Source organism: Sciurus vulgaris, assembly GCF_902686455.1.
Source record: "Sciurus vulgaris genome assembly, chromosome: 3".
NCBI lineage: Eukaryota > Metazoa > Chordata > Mammalia > Rodentia > Sciuridae > Sciurus > Sciurus vulgaris.
Genome location: NC_136463.1, coordinates 34464447 through 34489792, shown reverse-complemented (window position 1 = coordinate 34489792; position 25346 = coordinate 34464447). Strand labels below are relative to the sequence as shown.

The following is a 25346-nucleotide window of genomic DNA, read 5'->3' as shown; positions in this document are numbered from 1 at the left end:
ATAGATAATTGACTATCACTCAATTTTATAATGATGGAAATAGAATTTATATTTTAATTCAGATATAAACTAGAATTTGAGAAATCAAGGTAGAGAATTCTTTACTTTGCTGCTTAAGTTATTGACATTCTGAAAATTCATTCATAGGTTATCCCTGAAGAGGGTGGAAGAATTAGTGAGCTACTGATTGTAGGCAATATGTGGTTTTGTCATGTGATGCTACATCCAAGGAGAAATCAAGTGTAGGTAGTTTGAGACGCGTAGAAATACCATTGTAAAGAGTTACAATTTTTTTTTTTTTTTTAGGAAAACAAAGGATTGTCAGTGGCAAGTTCAAAGTGTGTACACATGGAATTACTAGTCAAATAGTATCATAAAAACTATTTTTGGTACTTTAAAGGAATAATTGTTTTAAAGAGGTGTATCATTTGAGTATATTCAGTCTTCTGAACTAGGATTTTTTTCCCCCATTGGATAAAGAGCTCTTGATTTCCAAGCCTCAAGAATTGAATGGTTTCTAATCTAATTATTTGGAAAAGTAGAGTTTTGGGGGAGGGAAGGCACTGAGAATTGAACCCAGGGCCATGCACATGCTAGGCAAGCGCTCTGCCACTGAGCAATATCCTCAGCCTTTTTAAAACTTACATTTTGAGACAGAATCTCACCCAGGCTTTTCTTGAATTTGCAGTCTTCCAGCCTCAGTCTCCAAAGTAGCTGAGATTACAATTGTGCACTACCATGCCTGACTGGAAAAGTAGATATTTGAGTGCCATCTTTCAACATGTAGTGTAGGACTTGAATAGCACATAAGTTTCCCTCTGTTTTACAGATTTAATAAAATAAGTTGAAATGAATTTGTGAACCACATAATTTTAACACAAAACTTTTTTTTTTTTTGCATCAGAGATTGAACCCAGGGCTCTTAACCACTGAGCCACATTCTCAGCCCTTTTTTATATTTTATTTAGAGACAGGGTCTCGCCAAGTTGCTCAGGACCTTGCAGAGTTACTGAGGCTGGCCTTGAACTCACTAATCTCCTGCTTGAGCCTCCTGAGTTGCTGGGGTTACAGACATATGCCGCCAGGCCACACTCAGGACAAACTCTTTAGGAATATATTAGGCTAACTTTTTTTTTTTTTTTTTTTTTTGTGGTGCTGGGGATTGAACCCAGGGCCTTGTGCTTGCGAGGCAGGCACTCTACCAACTGAGCTATCTCCCCAGCCCTAGGCTAACTTTTTTTATATTTAAGAAGCATGATCTGCAAAATGAGTTCAGCCTGCAACATTTATATTCTTCCTTTTCTTATTATGTACTGTTGCCCTCTCTCTCTAAACCTCATGTTTTTTTCTACCTTACCAGATAAGGGAAAGCATTATGTGCAGGAGAATCTTTGAACCCGGATATGTTTTAACAACTCTCCAGATGATTCAGATGTATATCAATGTTTGAAGGCCACTGAGATCTGGGAAGGGTCGCTACTAGAGAAACCTAAAGAAAAAAGACCAGGGAAAATGATGGATTGATTTAAATGATGAAGAAAACTAAGTAAAATTCTTTAAGCCTGATTTTTCTACGAAGATTTTTTTTTTTTAATTGAAAGGGAGGAAAGAACAATACATTTATTTTTAGCTCATGTTTTTTTTGTTCTATACATTTCTTTTAAGTATGCAATAGAGTGCTTATTTTCCTTCTCATTAATATGGTTCCTAAAAGGTTGAAAGAACGAATGGAAAACTTCTAGGGAGTAGTTTAAGTTTACACTTTGAAAAAATCTGGGTCAGTCAATAGAGGTAAAAGATAATAGGGCTGAATCATCTATAAAAGAGTTTAATATGAATGTTTTATTTAACCTTTGATTTAATAATGTTATAGTTTACCTCTTATGACAGTATTTGAGAACCAAACCAAAGGTTATTTGTTTATCCTTTTAGCATTATATATACAATCCCATATTCTGGATCCTGAACTTGTTTTTTGCTAAAACTAAACTTCTGTTGTGTTAAACAGCTGATAGGTGAACAATAGAGTATTTTTTTGACCTTTGGTTTACGATGTCTGGTGGTTTAATGTAAAAATAGTAAATGTGCTCTTCCTCTTTTATGCAGGACCAGTGGCTGTAGGACAATTTCACCGGTCTTTCCGGAGAGATAGTTTGTCTCCTTATTCCTACGTATCAACTTCATCCCACAACCACAGTACTTTCCCTCTGAAAGGTTTAGATCGGACCCCGATTCCTCCAAGAACATGGCAGAACTCCCTTGGAATGCACCCTGGACAAGTGGACACGTCTCCTACTTTTTCAGATAAAGGGGTTCCATTTCCTGTACTGCAGAGGTTTCCAACCGAGGTTACTTATACACTGCAGCCCAGTGCCACGTCTGTACATGTTCAGCAAGGCCCTCAAACAATGGTCAGCTCCTCCCAAAAATATAGTAACTACACACCCTCAGCGCAGTACTCCCAAGCCTACTATCCAACAGGTATGAGAAGTTCAAGTTCACTGTCTTCTGTTAAGGTAGTTTATAATCATAGTTATATTTTAAATTGCATTTTAGTCTCTGTGTTCTTCAACACAGGTAGTAAGAATATGCAATTAAGAAATGTCAAAGATTTATTAGCAGGAAATATTTTAAAACAATACATAAAATTTTATTGTGTTCTTAAGGATTGTGAAAACTCTGTTGATGCATGAAAGTGTATGTTTTTAGTGAAACTTTTGTACCCTCAATATGTGTTCTAGTTTTGAAATTAAGACTTAGTATTTTGGAACCTTGCTTCAGTTCTGTCCTTGGTCTAATGTTTTATTTTTAAAAATTTATTTTATATGTGGTATATTTTATATCTTTAATATCATAGATGAAATTTCATAGTGAAATTATTTTAGTATCTCAGTATGAAGTTTAATAAAAAAAAAATGCTCTCTGAAAATTAAATTCTTCAGTAGAACGTGGTGAATAGTGAAGTCCCTTCAATGTTCATCATACCCAAATAAGAACTGGGGAGTAACAGCAGGAGAAACTGACAATGGCAACTGACCTGGAATTCAACCAAGACATTGAGGACATGCTGGTAGATCCCAAACCATTAAATGGGAATGTTTATGATAGTGATCATCTATTTTGCTTCTCAGAAAAGAAATTGTATTTTTAAAAAAATATAACTTTTTGCAAGATAATAGTCTAACCACTTCTTTCAAATTATTTTCTATTTTGAAGAGATATAATGGTGTTGTGTTTCATCATGTAATATACTTTACACAGAATGATGAAATGGGGCTATTGAAGGTCAGGGCCTTCAGAAAAGGTCAGAGAGAAGGAAGGGGGCATTCCTTTGCCTTACAAATTAAGAATCTAGGAGCATTAATTTTCTAAGTTTTATACACCTGTAATCAATCTCTGGAAGTATTTTTTTAGAACTTTTCTCCCAGGAAGGACTTAACAGGTATTAAAATAAATGAAAGGAATATAGATTAGGACAGGGAATTAGGTGATTTGTTGCCATTTAAAAGTTATAAATCTGATACCTGTTCTATTTGTAATAGTACTTAATATTTTCTAGCTGTTAATATTCAACTATGTGCTTTTATTATTGACAGTGAATTGTACCTAAATATAGAAGAAAAAGGATTGTTTTGTTTTCCCAAAACATTTAAGTTTATAGATACTAAAATAACAAAACTCGAATTTAAATTCAGCTGGGGTCTGTAGATTTTTAGAACTGATGGAGTTGAGAAGGAATGGGAGTGAATTATATGGAGTAAGGATGATATAGAACTTTCAATCATTTTGCCTATTAGAAAATAGAAAAAAATGGTTGTCTTATGTAGAAATTCTTTAGGCCTAATATTTTCTCAAATTTTCAGCTACTACTTTGAAGAAAAAAAATCCATGCAATCTTTAAAAATAGAAGACGACTACTTTCAAGTTTATAAATTGGGTATCTTATGTATAGCAATAAGGGGGTTGATTTTTATTACTGGAGAGTTTGATCTAATATTATAATAAATTAGGCATTGCTTATCTAAGTTTTTATTTTGCCTACATTCCATTATGCATAGAATATAGAGGCAGACTTTGTCATTCTTTTTTTAAATTTTTTTAATTTTTACAGACTGCATTTTGATTCACTGTACACAAATGGAGTACAACTTTTCATTTCTATGGTTGTACACAATGTAGATTCACACCAATCATGTATGTCTTTCTTATACTTGATTTACACTTCATTTCTCTTAATCCCCTCTGTTCAACAATAAATGTTTCCCTTCTGTGTTTTTTTTTTTGTTTTGTTTTGTTTTTTTGTTTTTTTGTTTTTTAACTACTAAAGACTCAGAAGCTTCTGGGGCGTTGGAATTTGGAAAGACTGTGGCAGGGAGGTGTAAAAATGTGCTCTGACCTTCCAGTTTGGAATTTTTGAGGTATTTCCCTTCCCTTTGGAAATATTAGATAGAGTGACTGAGTGCTGTATTACTATAATCTTAAGGTGTAGATGGTTATAGTCTGGATGCTGTTTCTCTGGGAAAATATATTCTAAGTTCCAGGCAACCCTCAGAAACTCCTAGTTCTAAATTTTATGAGAATTGCTTACAACACCAACAACCATATCAGTTAATAAATACTGTTCATCCATTGTAGAAATGCTGTTTGTTAAATTATTATGATCTTGGATATATTATTGAAAAAATATTTTAACTTGGTTGTAAACTTATAAATTGAAAATCTTTTCTAAGAGTTCAATATAACAACTAGAAAGGAGATATTTTTAAAAAGAGTAAGGGGGCTGGGGATGTAACTCAGTGGCAGAGCACTTGCCTGGCATAGTTGAGACCTGAGTTCCAGCTCCAGTACTGAAGGAAAAACAAAAAACAGTTTTTGTAGTATATAGCACTTATAAAATAGAATCTTGTGTTTTTTGAATTTTGATTTTATTGATCTTTTTAAAATAGAGACTTAAAGTTTCTGAAATTATGAGAATAAGAAATCTCATGATGATTTCTAATAATAGAATAGTTCTAGATAAAAGTAGGTAATACTACTTTGAACATTCACAATACTATGTAAATAAAAAGTTATACTGTTAAATATAAAAGACCTGCTGTGGAAAAGAAAGTGCCATAAAAATACTGTACAAGTACTTAATTTCTCCAAATTATGGGTGAAGGAAGTAAAAACTAATGAGTAATTTCACCAGTATTTGTTGAGACCTATTTAGGAACTTCATTACAAATAACTTCCCCAAAATTACAAAGAATATTGACTCGCAGAGGCAAGGTGGTAATCACTCAGATTCATCTAAGTCATAACAAAAGGACTAATTTTGAAATAATGATTACATTCCAGAACTTTCCGAATGAACTATTTGATTTGAGGTTTCAATCAAGTTTTAAAACAACACTCTATATACAGATTTATTGTGTTAAAAATAAGCTTAGATTTGGTTTTCAAATAGTATAACTAGTAAATTTTGAATTTTATATTTCATAAATTGTTAATTTCTCTAGTAAAGCCAAACTGAAGACTAAAAAATTGCCATTGGACTGACTCATAAAATCACTCTTCAGAATCACCTTTTTTTATTTCTTGTCCTTCTCTGAAAGAGTGTCAGTTTTCTTTGCTCGTTTACATTTTTTTTTCTGTTTTTATCACTCCCTCAAAGACAAAGTATCCTTTATCCAGTATTAGCTGACTCTTTAGTCTTGTCCTATCCAGAATTCATTTTTTTGTCTGATGTTATTTTCAATGTGCTACTATAATTTAATTTCCCTCTTTTATTAAAAAACTTCATTTTAGGCCATTTTATTTTACTCATTCTCCACTATGTATTTGAGCATATATTCATATTTACGTAGATTCCTGTATGAAGGAATTTTTTTCTTTGACTAACATAATGCTGAATTAGCTCAAAATCAACTTTTCCTCCTTTTCACAGTTACAGTTTAAGTTTTCACAGCAGTGTTTAAGAAATTATAACTGCCATTAATATCATAATTTAAATAAAACAAATACATAGCAATCACTATGATGAGGCACCCTTCCAACTTTTTTTTTTGCGGTGCTGGGGATTGAACCCAAGGCCTTGTGCATGCTAGGCAAGCATTCTACCAACTGAGCTATATCCCCAGCCCCTTCCAAGTACTTTTCAAATATTCATTCATTTATTCCTTATATTTACCTCATAAAATAGACAGTATAATTATTCTCATTATATAGATGGGGAGACTGAGGCATACTGGTAAGTGACAAACTGGGAAAGAAATCTATGCAATCTGATTCAGTAGGGCTTTCTGTTGACCACTATATTCTGCTGCCTGCCTGCCTCTCATGGAGAGTTTTTTAGGTTTTTTTGTCTTATTTTTCCTTTCAGGGAATATTCTGGTATATCTCCTTCCCAGGTTTAAATATTCCCAGATAAGGTAGACAGTTCAGAAATTGATGATGGATCTACACCTGTCTGCTTCTGGTGGTGGTGTGACTGTTCTGGATTATTAATTCATTCTGTCCAAACAGAGGGAACATACTCCAGTTGCCAGAGTGGGAGGTCTAGTTTGTTACCTCTGGGAAGAGGAGCTGCCTCTAACTCTTTCTGTATCCCCTATGCCTTACATAATGCTTGACTGTACTGGGCCCTTAGTAAATAATTTATTGAATGGAATGAACTAGTTTTAGTCCCAACTTTGCAGTTAATCTTCTTATGTGACTTTCAGTGGATTATTTCACCTCACTAAGCCTCAATTTCCTTTCCTATAAAGTGGCCTTGATAGTTTGGATCAGAAACTAAATAAATTAATGAATTTGAATAAATTTTGTGAAATTAGAAAACATTTTTTACATGTAAAAGATAAAATGTTTTATATCTTTTAAAAATGAACCTAGATATTAGTACTTTATGGGCTAGGGGTTGGGGTTGTGGCTCAGTGGTGAAGGACTTGCCTAGCACATGAGAGGCAATGGGTTCAATCCTCAGCACCACATAAAAATAAATAAATAAAATAAAGGTATTGTATCTATCAACTAAAAAAAATTTTTGAAAAATACTTTATGGGTTAAATAATTTATAAGAATATCTACTTTCCCCCAAAGTACACATGATATTTTTATTGAAAAATATATAGACTATCATTAAAGCGTTTCCAAATTGGCCTTTGGGCAAAAAGGGTTGCTTATTGTTTTAAATTATATTTAAATCTTTTGGGGGGGGCAATACTGGGTATCAAACCCAGGGCCTGTGCATACTAGGCAGAGAGGCACTCCATCACTGAATACTCCTACAGCCAGTACATTTAAATTCAAAAGTTTAATTTTAGGCTTGTAATCCTACATAATGTGCATAAGCAAAAATAGAATATGGTTTCCCAGCACTATTACTGTAGTGCACAGGTAGACTATGTTGTTAGTTTCTCTGAAAATCTTGATTTTGTGCTTTTGTAAAAGAGGAACTTGGAAGCCTTTTTTTTTTTTTTTTTTTTATCTGCCAAAAGAAACAAAGTGAAAGCACATTTGCCTTTTTTATTGCAGTAAAATATCCATAACATAAAACTTAACATTTTAACTGTTTTCTGTAACATTTAATACATTTGCCATCATCAGCCTGCATCTCCAGAATTTATCTTCCCCAACTGAAACTGTGTAAGCCTTAAGCACTAACTCCCCATTCTTTCCCTTCCCCACCCCTGGCAATCACCATTCTACTTTCTGTCTCTATGAATACTCTAGTTAGGAACCTCATATAAGGAATGCTGAAATATTCATCCTTTTGTGTCTGGCATATTTCACTTAATATAATGTCTTCAAGGTTCATCCACATTGCACTATGTGTTTGTGTCAAAGTTTCCTTTTTCAAAGACTGAATGATAATGCGTTGTACAAACGTACCATGTTTTGTTTATCCATTTTCCTGCCGAAGGACACCGAGTTGCTTCCATCCTTTAGCTATTGTAAATGTTGCTACTATGAACATGGATGTACAATTATTTTTTCACTTCTTCCACTTTTTTCTTTGTTTTTACTTCTTTTGGGTATGCAGATGAACCTAAATTATAATGGGGTTATGTCCCAGTAAACCTATCATGTAAAATTAGCATACTAAATTATCATAGCTTAGTAATATGATATATTGTGGAGTATTAGTTTTTTACCCTTATGATTCAGCAGCTGATGGAGCTGTGGCTCACTGCTGCTGCCCAGCATCTCAAGAGAGAGAATGGTGCCTCATGTCACTAACTCAGGAAGAGATCAAAATTTAAAAATCAACGTGTTTTCTACTGAATGCATATCCCTTTTGCATCATTGTAAAGTTTAAAATTCATAAATTAAACCATTGTAAATCAATGACTATATGCCCAGAAGACCTTTACTTTACCTCTCCATAGATGTTGGAATTCTGGTTGCTATAGTAACTTATCTTGACATTAAATTTACTATTAACTTTATTGTTTCTCTCAAGCATTTATATTATTGGGCATTTTCTCACTGTTAACACTATACTTTTGTGGAGGAGATTCTAATACAAAACATTTAATTATATACTTAATTACTTCCATAGGATTAAGTGTATAAACTTGTTTCTCTTACCTATGGTCAGAGTAATAATTTTGAGTAATTCTGGATTTTTTTTATTACTCAGAAAAATTTCATCAATGCTAATATTTATATCTGAAATGAATTTCTGTTCATTTATACCTTTTCCTTCCATTTATGGTTTAATGCCTTAATTGAACACTGCCTTCATGAAGACCCCGAAAGATCTTTATGCAGATGAATGTCTTAGCACATAGTGATACTCAGTTTTTTAATTGTTAGTGCTCTCATAATGCACAGATTAATTTGTCATATATTAGGCACATATTGGATTTCCATACCTAGGTTTTCCTAATTAGTAAACTTACTAATACCTTGCTTTTTTCTGTTTTATTGGCTATACAAAGTGGAACTGCACTGGTAAGGAAATAGCCATTGACGACTATTTTGGAATTGTAATTATTCAAGTCTTCCTTTTCTTCATACAGCTACATTCTACTTTTCGTTTATTTTTGGAAACTTTAACAGACATTCACTGTTTGCTGTTTTCTTACATACAAATGAGCTATCAACTATACATTAACATTCTCTATTGAGTGTTGTAGTTTATTTCTCCAAGAAATTTATTTTAAAGAACATTTCAACTATTCAAAATGTATAACCATTAGAGTCAGAGCATTAAAATATCAGAAGAAACAAAGATAGCCATGTCATTGATTTAGAAACATTGCCTTTCTATACCCGGATGAAATGAAAACCTGCAGGTCTTGACTAAGTCTTTTCCTGACACTAGGGGGTGCTAGATTTTTTTCTTAGTTGTTAAAACTCCAGGGGAAAATGTCCTTTTTTTTTTTTTTGGCATACTCTCTAGACCCTGCTCAGTGATTAGCTATTTAGATTCCCAGGATAGTTTTGCTTTTAAATACCTTTGGGAAATCATATTCAAACCCAAAACATTTTAATTGGATTTTTGAATAACTTCAAGAATCAAGTGTAGGATTCTGTTTGCTTAACTGCATTGGAAGTGACAACAGCTAGAGTTTTAAATAGCAATCCTAATAGTATATGACCTTTTTGTGTGTATGTGTATGATACTGGGGATTGAACCCAGGGATGCTCTATCAGTGAGCTACATCCCCAGCCCTTTTTCATTTTTCACTTTGAGACATGGTCTCACTAAGTTACCTAGATTGTCCTTGAACATGGGAACCTTCTGCCTCAGCCTCCTGAGTCACTGGAATTACAGGTGTACATTGTGGCATCTGACTCTTCCTGGCTTTTTAAAATCACCGAAATAATTAAAAATCATATCATTCAAAGAAGATCAACACAATTATATCTGAATTAGGGTTCTACTATTTCTGTTTTTTCTACATGCAAAATTTAGTGCCTTAAATTACACATGATAAGATTTGAAAATATTTATTTCTAATATACTTTTATGAACATCTGACATTTTAAAAATCAATAGTCAATAATGGAGAAATAGGGCAACATTTAAATTAATTTTTAAATTTGTTCTTTTTAGATATACATGACAATAATGTCAATTAATTTTTATACTCCTCAGGCTAATTCGCTTTCAAAAATTAAGGAATGAGATTATTTAGTAATTTTTTTTCCTTTTTTGCTGGGTTGGAATTGAACCTAGGCCCTGTGCTTTATAGCTAAGTGCTTTATCATTGAGCTATTGAGCTGTAACCCCAGCTACTTAGTAATTTTTTTTTTTTTTTTTTTTTTTTTTTGGTACCACGGATTGAACTCAGGGGTGCTTAACCACTGAGCCATATAACCCAGCCCCCTTTTATTTAATTTTTATTTTGAGACAGAGTCTCGTTAATTTGCTTAGGCTCTTCCTAAGTTGCTAAGGCTAGCTTTGAACTTGGAGTCCTCCTGCCTCAGCCTCTATTTAGTAATTTTATTAGCACAGTCACAAGGTAAAATATGGAGATAAAAGGGGGAAAGTTGCCATTTTATGATAAAGACACCTTTAAATATATTAACAAGTGGAGTTCTAGTAAATTAAAATTTTGCTATTAAAGTTTTACAATGGACTGGGCTTGTGCCTCAGTGGTAGAGCACTTGCCTAGCATGTGTGAGGCACTGGGTTCGATTCTCAGCATTGCATATAAAAAATGAATAAAATAAAGGTCCATCAACAACTAATAAAATAAAGGTCCAACAACAACTATATATATAAATAATTTTTTTTTTACATTTCAGGAAAAAGGAAAGCTTAGGGACGTACTATGTTATATAAAGACCATGTGCTTTGGAGTTTGGCTACTGTCACTATCAGTTTTGTGACTTTTGATTAATATCTGAGTTATTTCCCTTTTTTATGAAGTAATGTTGATACTTCATGATTGTTGCTTGAAGTGATGTATGTAAAGCATCACAGTGCTTGGAACATGGTAGGTACTCAATACATACCATCCTGTGTTTACTCCAAAGGTGTGATGTTATAACTGATTCTCATTCTTACTGGAGAGTCTCTCTTTTGAAAAGAGGAGACTCAACCTATTAAGACTGCATCTGTAAGTATAACTGTTCCAGTACAAAGAATCGATCTTTTCATGGTGTCCTGACTATTAAGAGAAAGTTTGAAAAATGAGTTTTTGGGTTCCATCCCCAGCACCACAAAAAATATATTTCTTTAGTTAAAATTATAGCTTCTTTCATTGATTATTTACTGTCTTCCATTACTATTCTAAGTGCTTTGTGCATATTAGCTCATTCATTCCTCATAACAACCATATTAGGTTAATTCTGTTATTATCCTTATTTTAATAGGATGCAGAAACTGAGACCCAAAGAAGTTAACCATGCTCAAGTTTACACAACTATTAAATTGTGGAGCTTGGTTCCAAAGTCAAGCAGTCTGGTTCTAGGATCTACATTCCAATCATTTGCCTAAATGGTTAAAACATTTTTTGCATGTATTTCTACCAGATGCATTGTTTAATGATAGGAACATTTGGAGAATATTTTATACTTATTTTACTCTTTAAAAACATTCCCTTCTCCAAATGGATGTTACTGCTAAAATGATTGAAACAATTATTTAGTAATTCCAAATATATTCTGATATTTTCAATAAGAAATGTTTGATTAGAAAGGTAACAAAATGTATAGGTGCTAAAAAAAAAAAAAAATCACTTATAAAAGGTAGACATGAGGGCTGGGGAGATAACTTAGTTGGTAGAGTACTTCCCTTGAAAGTACAAGGCCCTGGGTTCAATCCCCAGCACTGCAAAAAAAAAAAAAAAAAAAAAAAAAAAAAAGGGTAGACATGACCCTTTTAAAATTTGTGAGAAAATTTATTATATGATCATGTTATTTTCAACAAAAAATAGTCCCTAACTGAACTAAATACGATTTTTTTAGACACATGAAGGAAGCTCTCTTTGGACTTCTTTCCAGATCAAAAGAGGGCAGAACTTTGAGTGATGAAGAGGTTTATTTTGATTGATGGCTTTGTGTTTAAATTTGTTCCAGCTGTTCTACAGTGCTGCTCTCCTTCTACCCACATGGACGCTCTAAGTAGTTGTGTCACTCCTACTGCCTCTTCCTATGCACACTGCAACTACTTCCAGGTAAGATTCGTGGACGCAGTGTGTTTCATGTGCAATATTATTGACCTTGAAAAATATTCAAGTGTAATTTTATATTACTGATATAGCCAGAGGTAAGTTGTGGATTATGGGCTCTGTTTTCTGTTGTTGTTCATGTTCATGTTTCTAAATAAAGGAGGATTGATAGGAATGATGTTTGAGTAAGTCTTCTAGGCTAGCACTGTCCAATACAGTAGCCACTGGCAAAAAAGTGGTCTTTTCCACTTAAATTATTTGAAATGAAGTGAGATTTTAAATTCATGTATTCATCACCCTGGCCACATTTCAAGTACCGTAGTCTCATATGACTTGTGGTTCCCAAATTGTTTGGCACCAAAATAGAACATTCCCATCATTGCTGGAAGGGATTTTATATAGTGCTATTGTAGACTTTTCATGAATACCTGATAACTCTAAAAATATATGTTAGATTCTTTCAAGATGACAGATTCTTCTAAGATGGTACAAATAATAGACTTTTTCTTTAAGAAGAAAGGAAAAATAATGTCAAAAATAAGAAACTCAGGGGGCTGGGGATATAGTTCAGTTGGTAGAGTGTGAGGCTCTGGGTTCAATCCCCAGCATTGCAAAAAAAAAAAAAATAGGAAAAGACATTCAAGAGGTGGCCCCTAGCCTTATCCTGCATGTTATAAACCCTGAACTTCAAATACCTTGTCATTATTTCTTAGGAAATAATTGCTTTGATTAAAATGTTTTATATTGCTATTTATAAGGTACAATTTCTTTATTTTAATCTACATAACAAATAGATAATCAGATTGTTGTAGAAGAGTATAGAATCCGATCAAGGAGATAAGGCAACTTAGTGGGCTGTTTTTCATGGCCAATATCATGTAGGATTATTGATACCCAGTTTGTTCTTTGGAGGGACATACCTGTCCCACAGGGCTCTTGTTTGTAGATCCAGACACTCACTGTCCTGGATCATACTGGAGATAATCTGACAGTATTTATATCTTGATTACGTTTATGTTTTAAATAAATAAACATTTTTATGAGGATTTTTTTCTTACTACAAAGGTAATACATGTTCATTTTAGGAAAAAAGAAATAAGTGGACATAAAATTTAAATCTTGAAAAAGGAAAAGCATTTCAGTATATCCTGAAAATAAGTGCAGTTAGACTGTAGGTACTGGTGAGAGTTTATAAAAGGTCAGTATATTGTCATAGTTAAGAGCAAAAGATCTAGAGTCAGGCAAACCTTGAAACCTGGCCCTGTCAGTTATTTTGTTGCTACTTTGAGTAAATTAAGAAGTTTCTCTGAACCTCAGTTTTATCATTTGGAACTGGAGAATATCATCTTTCATGAGGTTCTTATGGGCATTAAATGAAATGATTTATATAAAGTACTTTTCATGTGCTTGTCACATAGTAAAAACTCAAATGATGCTATTGTTTATAATAGCTTGATGCTGATACTCTTTGAATTTACATAATTTATTGAGCATTAACCACCTAAAACTCATTGACATCATCACTGTAATACATTTGACAACATCAATTCATTGTATCTTTTTATTTATTCACAACTCTTCTGTATTTTATGTTTATAACCTGAGATAATTAGCAAACATTGAATGCCTACTTTGTGTAAAACACTATATATAAAAATAATTTAAACATTTGTATGAAGATCTGTATATCTTCATACATTTATATGGATATGTATATATGAATACCTATTTATATATATGAGTATGTCTTAAAGATATAAAGCTAAATGCACAGCTATTCTGGTCTGTTGATTATTAAAAATAATCTCAGGAACCAAAGGACATTGATATTCCATCAGTTTTTTTCCCCCAGATCATATGGAGCAGAATTCAGTACCTCCCCCTGAATCTGTAGAAAGATTGGTGGACTTATGGGCATCTTGTGCTTGCCATTTACTTACTGTATTCCTAAGACGGTATAAAATAAATAAAATGATGTTTTGTCTATAATTCTTTATGGAAGAATTTGGTATATAGACATTCGATCAGCAAATGGGTATTTAGGTATTATAGCTTTTTTGCTTTATATACTTTCACCATGAGAAGTAGTGACTTACTCCAGTATTAAACTTAGTATAATGGCTGACATACATAGATACTAAATAAATATTAACAATACATTTGAAGCTGTCTTTGCTAAAAAGTACATTAGCATTCAGATTTTCTTAGTGAGCTTTAAGTTTATAATTGATATGTGCTTAGCGTGGGTGAGTCTAAATGTTGTCGCTTTCCTCCTTAATCTCATATTTGATTTTCTATCCAAACAGTCCTATTTTCTCTTTTCCCAGAATCCTCCAATGCAATCTTCCTATCCAGTTGAATTTCTGCCTTCTAATTGGCCTTGCAGTGCTACTGATGAAAATAAAAAGACGGAAGTAAACCTAGAGGCTGTCTTTCAGATAGTAGATGAGTTGCATTCCTCCCCTAAATTGGAGATGGTAAAGGTGGAGCCTGTTGAGAATCAGTGCCCAACATCTCAGTCTAACAGAGGCCAACATATCCTAGCTAATTCAAACAATAGCAACCCATCTTCCACAAGTCAGGCTAGCCAGCTGGAGCCACTTACTCCTGTAGGCTCAGATATTACATCTTTTGTGGTTGGAACAGAACAAGCAATTACCTGCTCTCTACCACAGTCACCTGAGTACATCTATACCATCCACACAGCTCAGCCTGTGGAAAATAGCACAATGCAGGAATCTGCAGCCATCCAACAAGCTCATGTCAAACTGAAGGAGCAGCTAAGTCAAAATCCATCTCCATCTTCAGTAGTATTTGTGCAGGAAGGGCTACCGTTCAACACACACCAGGTAAGAGGGCAAACAAAAGAATTCTAATAAAGTTTAAAGTATACAATGCTTCTTGCTAAAGACTCTTCTAGTGGAATTTGTCTAGATTTTATTTGGGTTTAATACCAGTTCTTTTCAGTTTCCAAAAGGATCATCCCTGTGGTTTTGCACAAAAGAGTCGTAAAGACATTACCTTAACCCCTAGACATCATCTTACTATGTTATGGTCTGAGTGACACTGGGCATTAAAACTTATTTTCATATTAAAAACACCCTTTGAGGGGCTGCAGTTGTGGCTCAGTGGTAGAGCACTTGCCTAGCATGTTTGAAGCACTGGGTTCGATCCTCAGCACCACATAAAACAAGAAAATGAAACAAAGGTATTGTGTCCATCTACAACTAAAACTTTTTTTAAAAAAAGCATCATTTGAGTTTTGCTTCCTATTTTAAGTTGAATGGACTAGATATGCCTGGCTAATATGGAGTGGTTTATTTGACAGATGTGAGGAATTCCCTCGATATTTGTAGATAAAAGTGAGGATGTGGTTTGAGGTCTTACCTTTTTTTTAAAAACAGCATCACTGCATTTGAATAGACAGTATGCTGTGTTCAAATTTCTTACTACTGCTTGCATTCCTAAAGCAGAATTCTAACTCTAGTTTAAGGGACGATATTTTGGTTAATTCCTTTATTACTGTTAGTATATGACCAGAAAATGAACTTTGATTCTAAATAATTAGAGTAACTCATCAAAAGTACATACAGGGGCCTGGGGTTATAGCTCAGTGGTAGAGCGCTGCCTCACATGTGTGAGGAACTGGTTCCTCACATATAAATAAATAAAATAAAAATCCATTGACAACTGAAAAAAAAAAAAAAAAAGTACATCCAGGGGTCTGGGGTTGTGGTTCAGTGGTAGAGTGCTTGCCTAGCACATGTGAGGCACTGGATTCATTTCTCAGCACCACATAAAAAATTAAGCTATCGTGTCCATCTACAACTAGAAATCTTAAAAAAGAAAGAAGTACATCAAACTAAAATCACCTTGTGAATTAACTTATTTTTTTCTTTAATTTTTTTTTCTGGATCTTGGTCTGATAAATGTTTTTTATTTTGAATTTTTTTCTTTTTCTTTTCTGTGTGTGTGTGTGTGTATGTGTGTGTTGTTACAGGGGGTTGATGTATGAAGTACCAGGGCTTCATATTTGGTAGGCAAAAGCCCTATCACTAAATCCCCAGCACCTTTTTTTTCGGAGACAGGGTCTTGCTATGTTGCCCAGGCTGGCCTGAATAGCCGGGATTACAGGTTTGTGTCACCAATGCCTGCTGATTTTTTTTTCTTTTCATAGGACAGAAAATCTTTTCATTGTTAGACATGTCCAAGATAACTTTTGGTGTGTTTTATTTTGTTTGCAGCCTTTTTTAGTTTTAATTTTAGATCCAGATGTCTTAAGTTTCCTATCAGCTCTGTCCTTTTTGAGCCTGACTATTGAGATCTGTTACATTAAGATAATAATGTAAATTCAGTAGAAAAAAGACCCATTATGTTTTGAATATGTCTGTAGAAAGAATACAAAGTTTGTCTTTTTTTTCTTCATAGTCATATTTAGAATATTGGATTTTGTATCTTAAAATTGTATGTACACAATTACTTTTTCTTTCAGTATATACTCCAACACCACAGCCCTTGAAAGCTGTTTTTAACTTTTAACTTTGTTTCATTATATAGTTTGATTTTAAGTAAATGATAAAGAAATTGAGTATTTTAGAAGTTGGTCATCTGGACAGAATGATTTAACAATTCAGAGATTTAGGATCCCAAGAAAGAAACTCATTTGTGAAACAAGACAGATTTAAATTTTATAGGGGCTAAAACTTATACAATTTTGACAACTTCTTTAAGACAAAGAATACAAAAATTACTAAAGTATCCAAGTCCCATTGACAGCATTCAACAGGATTATGTCTATGACCATCCCAGTATCACCAAAAGTCAGAGAAATCTGATGTGCTAGATTAGAAAAAGATGGGGGTCTTAGCCAGTCATGTTTAAAATATCTTAGGCTCTTATAAATCACAAATCATCAAGTTTCATGGTAAATCTTCCTTTGATCATATTAAGTAAATGTTTAGTTCCACATACATTTCAGTGCTTTGAGTATGGGAAAATAAACATCTTACAATTGAATAATTAGATAGAAAGCTAATTAAAGGTACTATTCATAAGGGTGAAAAGTTTTAAAAGCATGTTTGTTGCATCATGGTTGTGTGTATACTGGGTGGCACTGGGGATTGAACATTCTACCACTGAGCTATATCCCCAAGCTTTTTATGCATTTATTTTTTTAATACCAGGGATTGAACCCAGGGGTGCTTAACAACTGAGCCACATCCTTAGCCCTTTTTATTTTGTATTTTGAGACAGGGTCTCACTAAGTTGCTTAGGGCCTTGCTAAGTTGCTGAGTCTGGCTTTGAACTTTCGATCCTCCTGCCTCAGCCTCCCGAGCTGCTGGGATTACAGGTGTGTACCACTGTGCCTGGTTTTTATTTATTATTTTGAGACATGGTCTTGCTAAATTACCTAGGCTGACCATGAACTTGCAATCTTCCTGCCTCAGCCTCCCAAAGAGCTGGGATTACAGGTGTGCACCACTGTGCCTGGCTGGATCACATTTCTGTAACACAACCCTCTGATAGATTAATTAACTTTTAGTAGATATTTTGGGGAAATCTCAGAATAATAAATGAATTTAATATTTTAGGTGGATACCAGTATAAAATGCCAGACCAGTCCACCTGAGAATATCTTGCCTTCAGAGCAGATGGGATTCCTCATTTCAGAAATGGGGACAGCTAGCAAACCTAGTAAAGACACAGTCTTATCCACTCCAGCCAGATACAGAGAGCGAAGAAGCAACTCACAACAAGGAAAGTCCCCTGGTAAGGATTATGTAATTTTAAGCTCTAGAATTTGTAGCTCTAGAACACTAGAAATAGAACCACAGTATAAAATGAATATATAAATGACAGTTTTTCTGTGTCTTCATTTACTATTCATAACTGTATTATACCTGTTACACTGCTCTTTTTACATAACTTTAACTATATTTTCTTATCCTTGTAAAGTATGTAATAGTTATTTTCGTAATACTGCATATAAGAATTTGAGCGTTCAAAAATGTTGAAAATATTTAAGGGAAATCGAAGGAATTTAGGTTAACTTGAAGAAGGTAAAATGAAGGGTGACTTACTAACTCTTCAGATGCCAAAGACTCAGATGTACTTGTTCATTTATTAAAAGACTGTAGGACACACGGGTACACACTTAAATTGTGACGGGGAAAAAAAATTGGACATCAAAGATATCCTGACTACATAAAAATGCTATAAAGTATAACTCTATATATCAGAATTGTTTTTCTTTTATTTATAAGAATCTAGAATAGGTGATTGGGGCACATACTGTTGGTTCTACTTTTTTTTTTTTTTTTTTTTTTTAATATCAAGAAACTATCACCTCTGGCTTTCCTGGCGAAGGAGTCTCTCACTTGTTCATTGTTCTTAAAGATAGCCTCATCTGCAGTGGTCCTCATGGAGTATGCATTTTTCTGTTGGAGTGATCCAGTTTTTGTTACCTATTTTCTACTAGGATAGATCTAAAGTGTCTGAGGATTACCTTTAGAGACTGAACAGACCAGACTTACTAATTTTCAGGCATTTTAATTAACAACAACAACAATAGGCATTTTTTTTTAAAGCAGCAACAACTTGGAGCCAAGTGCTGTGGTGTACCCCTCTAACCCCAGCTACACAGAAGCAGGAGGATCATAAGTTCAAGGACAGCCTGGTCAACTTAGTGGATCCTGTCTCAATAAACAATAAAAAGAACTGGGAATGTTTGCTCAGTGGTAAAGCATCCCTGGGTTCAGTCCCTAATACCAAAGGAAACAAAACAAAAGTTGGTAGATGAGTGCTTTGTTTGCTTTGGGTCATACCACTTGAGAGCCAGGGATCTCATTTAGGTAGTGTTAAGCTTGAAAAATCTGGTATTTGATTCGTAGTCTATGCTTTGCCCATTCCCTCCCTTCATCCCTTATGTATCTACATTGATATCATCTGAAAGAGTGGGTTGGATCTTTGTTTTTTGCAATCTATCAGAGATTTTTCTTTTGTTTCTTTTTTTTATTTTGGCAGTACTAGGATTTGAACCCGGGGTCTCACACATGCTAGCAAGCACTTTACCACTGAGTTATACCTGCTGCCTTTTTTTTTTTTTTTTTAATTATTATTTTGAGGTTGGGCCTCACTGAGTTGCCCAGTCTGGCCTTAGACTTGGAATTCTCTTGCCTCAACTTCCTAAGTTGTTAAGACTATAGTTGTGCCACACCACACCCAAGTTTGCAGAGGTTCTTAGAATGGGTACTTGAGAAAAGGTTGAGGCTCCCTTTAAAGGTACCTCTTACTACCTCTTCAGATTGGGTTTTTGAAGCAGTTAGAAGCATGACCCAAAGTATGGAGCCCTAGTGAATAGGCTGTCAATCACAGGAAGAGAAATATTCCTACCCATTTTCTCTTGCACACTGGGAACCTCTAGATTGAGCTCATCTCTTCTTTTAGGGTTTTGCCGAATGTGTCAAGAAATAGTTAACACAGTGTGAATTTTGTCAGCCCTTTCCCTGTGCTTGTATGCACACTTGTTCGATGGTCTGCCTTCCCATTTGGTAATGACTTTACCAAATGTTTTGGCACAAATAACAAAGATCACCAACATTCTAGCCTGCTGTATCTTAACCACCTACTGCCTGACTATTAAGCCCATGCCACTTTTTTTTTTAATACTTGTAATTGAACCACTGAGCTATACCCCAGTTCCCAGAACCACATACTTTAATTTGAATTATAGCAGCACCTCACATCTGGATCCCAAATTGTCTATTAGGATATAAATTAGAACATCATAGTTATATAAATAATACATTAGGATAGAAATGGTAACAAAAGAAAAGGGACTAGAGATGTAGCTTAGTGGTAGAGCATTTGTGTAGCATGCATGAGGTCTTGGCTTCACCATAAAAAAGACAACAGTGGCTTAAAAGAGATAGAACTTTGTTTTTCCTTCATGATAAAGCCTAACCTGAGTGTAAATTGTCCAGAGTGGCAGCTTCACTTCTTTTTTTAATATTATTTTTTAGTTGTAGATGGACATAATATCTTTATTTTATTTATTTATATGTGGTACTGAGGATAGAATCCAGTGCATCACACATGTGAGGCAAGCACTCTATCACTGAGCTACAACCCCAGCCCAGCATCACTTCTTTCTGATAGTCCTCAGGTATTGCATGGTTAAAGATGGCTTACCACTCTACTTGTTAGATTTCAGGTTGCTATATATATCCCTTCCTCATATGCTAAATAATCACATATGTTCACATCTTTGAACAGAACTTAAGTTACGGAAGACCAAGTTCTAGCTACAGGGAAGCTTGGAAATATAGACTTTAGCTGGGGGCCATTTGCCTATTTAAAAGAATACCATAGGTCTGGGGATGTAGCTCAGTAGTAGAGTGCTTGCTTAGCATGCACAGGGTTTGGGTTCAAACTTCAGCACCACAAAAATAATAACAATATTAAAATAATACCATGATATAAAGAATGAGAATCAGTGTTAGGAGATGACTAGCATGGTCTAAAGGAAAATATTTACCACACAAATATTTGTATTCATATTACACACAAACCTCCTACAAATCAATAAGAAAAAGGCAAACCAATAAAAATAAATACAATTATATTAGTATGCAGTTTAGAAGAAATAAAAATGACTAATAAATATATAAAAAGATATTCAACCTCTGTTAACCAGAGAAATGCAAATTAAATCAGCTACTTTTTTGTCAATCAGCAAAACTTTAGCTGTTCCTAATACTGGGCTTAGGAAAGTTATAGGGAAGCTGGGTGTGGTGGTGCTACTTGGGAGACTGAGACAGGAAGATTGAAAATTCAAGGCCAGCCTGGGCAGTTTAATGATACCCTCTCTCTAAATAAAAAATAAAAGAACTATGGTAGAGTGCCCCTGTGTTTAATTCCCAGTAGACCCCAAAAAAATGGTTTAGGGAAAAAGGAACCCCCTATTTGCTGCAACTGGAATGTAAATTTCTAATGCCTTTTGAAGGGCAGTTTTTCATAACTAAATACTTAAATAATTAAAATACTCATTCGCTTTAATGCAAGAACTTTACTCCTAGGACTCTCTCCTACTACAATACGTGTATTCCCAAAGATACTCAAAAGAAGTTCACTATGGTGTTATTTTAATAGAAAAAGCATAAATGTCTGACAGTTGGGAGCCAGATAAATTATGATAAATTCATGTAATTAAATTCTATGCAACCATTTAAGAAAATACTTTGACATGTTGTGACCTGGAAAGATTTAGTGAACGTTAAGTGTCCATAATGTTAGTGCACGAACAGGTTGCAGCACCATACGCCTAGCCGAGCTCCCTTTCTAGAAAGAAAAAAAGAAAGCTGAGTGTATGCTGTGTAATTAAAGAAAAAAGTCTGGAAGTATATGATAAAACTGAAACGTGTAACACTGGTGACCTCTGAGAAGATAGAAATGAAGGGTACAGGGATATTTTTAACAACTTAATTTGTGTATGTATATACATGATAGTAGGATCATGGGAAATTTTCTCATTTAAAAAAATTGAATAAAAATTCAAAAGTACTAAAAGTAAATACTTGAAAGCATTTCTATAGCATGAATATAAAAACCTCACAATAGCATTTGTAGAATTTTTTTAAATTTTAATTTTTTTAAAAATATGTTTATATTTCAGATGTTAAACTGACTTTCAAGGTTTTATATGATTGACTCAAGCTAATCTTAGCCTATATCAAAAATGCCTTTTCAAGATTTCTGAGACTCTTTGGGACTTGAAAGTGGCTTTTATTTTCAAGTTTCTACTTCTTCCTAATTCCAGATTTGTCCCTGTCTTGCCTCCCAGAGTTGTTCTCTATTGGCTCAAAAGTATACTAAGTCAGGTATTTTTATTTCAATGCATGCAGACAGTCTACCAGTGTTGTCTGTTTTTGGTCCTGGGGATTGAACCCTGGGGCACTTTACACTGAGCTACAACCCCAGTCCTAAATTTTTAAAAACTTTTTAATTTTTTAATTTTGAGACAGCATCTTGTCAAGTTATTGAGGTTGGCCTCCAATTTGAGATCTTCTGGCTATTGGGATCACAGGTGTGCGTCACCACTCCCAGCCTCCAGGTTATTCTAGAAACAAAATTTAGCCTTCTTTTTTTGATGCCTTTCCCCTCCTGAAAGCATTTGCACTAGGCATTTGCATGTGATGTGCAGCATACTTTCTGAAGATTTGGAGAGGTAGAAAAAGTTTACATTTAAAATACTGCAAGTAGTTTTGAATTGATTACCCATCACTCTTACTGAAAGGCCTTTGGTCACCTTACTACTATCACCTTTCCTGGTCACAAGTCATGGCCTTCTACAACGTTGCATTCTTTCTTTGTACTAGCACCAGACCTTGTCTTCTATGGACTTTTTTTCTGCATTTTCCCAAGGCCTTTAATTTTTGTTAATTTAGGCACAGAGAAGGTTAGGTATCTCTATTTTCTGATATCCCTGAGAGGTCTTTACTCCAACCAAAACAACTTATCGAGATATACTTCTCAACAAAGACTGTCACCTTTGTAAGAGGAACTCTGGTGCCTAATGTTAAAATAATTTCCTTTTCCACTACATATCATGGTCATAAGTGTAACTGACAAAACAATCAGCACATTAATTATCTTTATTAACTCTTCCTGTTGGTTTTTTCTAAGGCCTTATCCTTTGGTCAACAGTGTTAATTGACCTTGACTTTCTGCCGCGAAGTCTAAGAGTTGTGAAATATTGGCATCATCGTAACACCTAATCACACTTCTATTTTGTTAAGGACAGGAAACAAATGACTTATAATTAAGTAAGAACTTCTCTACTAAAAAAAGTTCATTTTTATAATTAAAGCGTAAGCAGAAATATAATTTAAGTTGAAAATTTATCTTCTCTAACAGAACTTAGTCTAACATGGCCATAATAAGATCCTGTGGCATATGACCCCAAGTCAGTGTAAGGTATATTACCTACTAGAACAACATAGAAGGAAGAAAGCTTTTGTTATTAGAAAAACTTAACATTGATAAGCCTCAGATCTCAACTCTTGGACCTCTTTTCTTTCTCTACTTAATTCCTATGTAATCTCAACCAGTCTTATTGCTTTTATTATTTTTATTGATGGCTCCTGAATTTATATCCCAAGTGTTAATCTCCTAACTTCAGACTTGTATATCCTGTTGTCTACACTACATATTTTCAGCATGCCTTTCTTTGATCCCATCTACTCAGGAGGCTGAGGCAGGAGAATCACATACTCCAGGCCTCAGCAACTTAGTGAGACCCTGTCTCAAAAGAAAAAGTGAAAAAGACTGGGGATGTAACTCAGTGATGGAACACCCCTGGGTTCAATCCCCAGTACTGAAAAAATAAAAGAAAGTAAAATAAATTCTTGGAAAAAAGCAATCTTCAAAAACTCGTAGTAAATACATAGAATATAAAATTGGCATCAAAAACATTTTTAAGTGTATCATTCACTGGTATTAAGTACATTCACATTGTTCTGGTATCATCACCACCATCTGTCTTCAAAACTCTTTTCTTCTACAAAACAACTCTGTACCCATTGAATGATTGCTCCCCATTCCCCCTCCCTCACCCATGGCAGCTACCATCCTGCTTTCTGTGGCTGTATCTACTTTGTCCTTTTGAGTAGTCTTTTAGTTAGCCACAGAGAGGTAAGATTTGAACATCTTGGGAGTCAAACTACCCTTTCAGTTTCTTTTAACAAATACTGAAAACTACTATAGGCTTGGTATTGTATCAGGTGCCAGAGGAATATATAGTTCTATTTTGTTGAAAATAAGAATCGGATATGTGTTACTAAAGATCTGTATCTCATTACTATGCTCTGATATTGAAAATTAAGAAATATTTGGATATGAATTTTATGTTTCATAGACATTTCTTGATTTCTCCTTTTTTTCTGGAGTCAGTTCAAATTGATAGGAAAAGTTAACTTTTTTAGGTAAAATTAATGAAAAGCCATTTTAAAGCAAACAAGTCAGTAACCTGTAGTGCATTCACAGCCATGTGAAATCTCTTAACTAGTTCCAAAATTTTTTCTAAATCCCTCCTTTCTCCCTGGCAACTACTAATCTGTCTTCTCTATCTATGAATTTACCTACTCTGAATTTTTCTTGTAAATGGAATCATGCAGTGTGACCTTTATGTTTGGTTTGGGACACTTAGCGTAGTATTGTTAAGTCCATCCACCTTGTAGCATGTGTATCAGTACTTCATTTCTTTTGGCTAAATGATGTTAGATTGTATGTATATGCCATGATTTGCTTATCCATTTATCTGCTAGTAGACATTTGGGCTGTTTCTACCTTTTGCCTGTTGTGAACATGTGTGCACAAGTATTTGTTTGACTATCTGTTTTTCATTCCTGGGATATATACCTAGAAGTGGAATTACTGCATCACATGGTCATACTATCTTTACCTTTTTTTTTTTTTTTTCAAATACCAAATCTTCTTCAGTATCCCTTAATTAATATTAATCTATGTGGAAACAAAGCTGTTTTCCATTTGCTTTTGTTAAGAAAACACTGACAAAATTATTTTGTACTGAACAAGAATTAGGTGGTCTACTGGTCTGTCCTTGGGTTTACAGAGAGGTGTTTAGTGGGAAAAAAGTAATGCAGGCCTACTTTGAATATTCCTGTGTCTTCACTGTGTCGTGTCCAAAGAATTTTGATGGCGTAGAATTTCGGTGGACACATTTAGGTCATCCTTTCCAAGGTAGAGAGAGGATTAGATCGGCTTATTATTTTCCCTTCTGAAATTTCAGTAAAAACCTCTAACAAGACATAAAATAGATAGAAACAGGAAAAAATGGCATTCTTCAACACAAGTGTACTGTTGGGATTGCAACATCTAAAGATGTGGCCAGTGTAGAAGAACTTTTCCTGGATGTTCAAACCTCAGAGGTAACTTCTATCAGCATCACCACTTGAGACTTAGAGTCCTCAAAGTCATCATTCTTTCCCACTTTAATCATCTTTTTGTCAGTCACTTTCTCTGCTTCCTTGACTTGCTCATTAAATATGAGGAACTTCAATTTTTATTTCAACACCTAATTACTCGAATACTCATTTTAAAAAACACAAATCATCTGTAGTTTCTGAAACAATGGTAGTACCTATATCTTGAGCCATTACTTATAGGTGTATCATTGTTTCTTAGATTTCCTAAAAACCACCAAGGCAAACCAACTTCATC

At 34.2% G+C, this 25346-nt stretch overlaps 1 protein-coding gene across 1 annotated transcript in view; it reads left to right on the top strand.

Moving 5' to 3' along the window:
* The window catches only part of HSF5 (heat shock transcription factor 5), a 36505-nt gene that overhangs the window by 3541 nt on the left and 7618 nt on the right, over window positions 1-25346 (top strand). Inside the window, exons 2-5 of the mRNA XM_079131513.1 lie at window positions 2107-2481; window positions 12016-12113; window positions 14435-14956; window positions 17699-17876. Of these exons, the coding sequence (XP_078987639.1) occupies window positions 2107-2481; window positions 12016-12113; window positions 14435-14956; window positions 17699-17876 (1173 nt within the window). The remainder of the gene's footprint in view (window positions 1-2106; window positions 2482-12015; window positions 12114-14434; window positions 14957-17698; window positions 17877-25346) is intronic.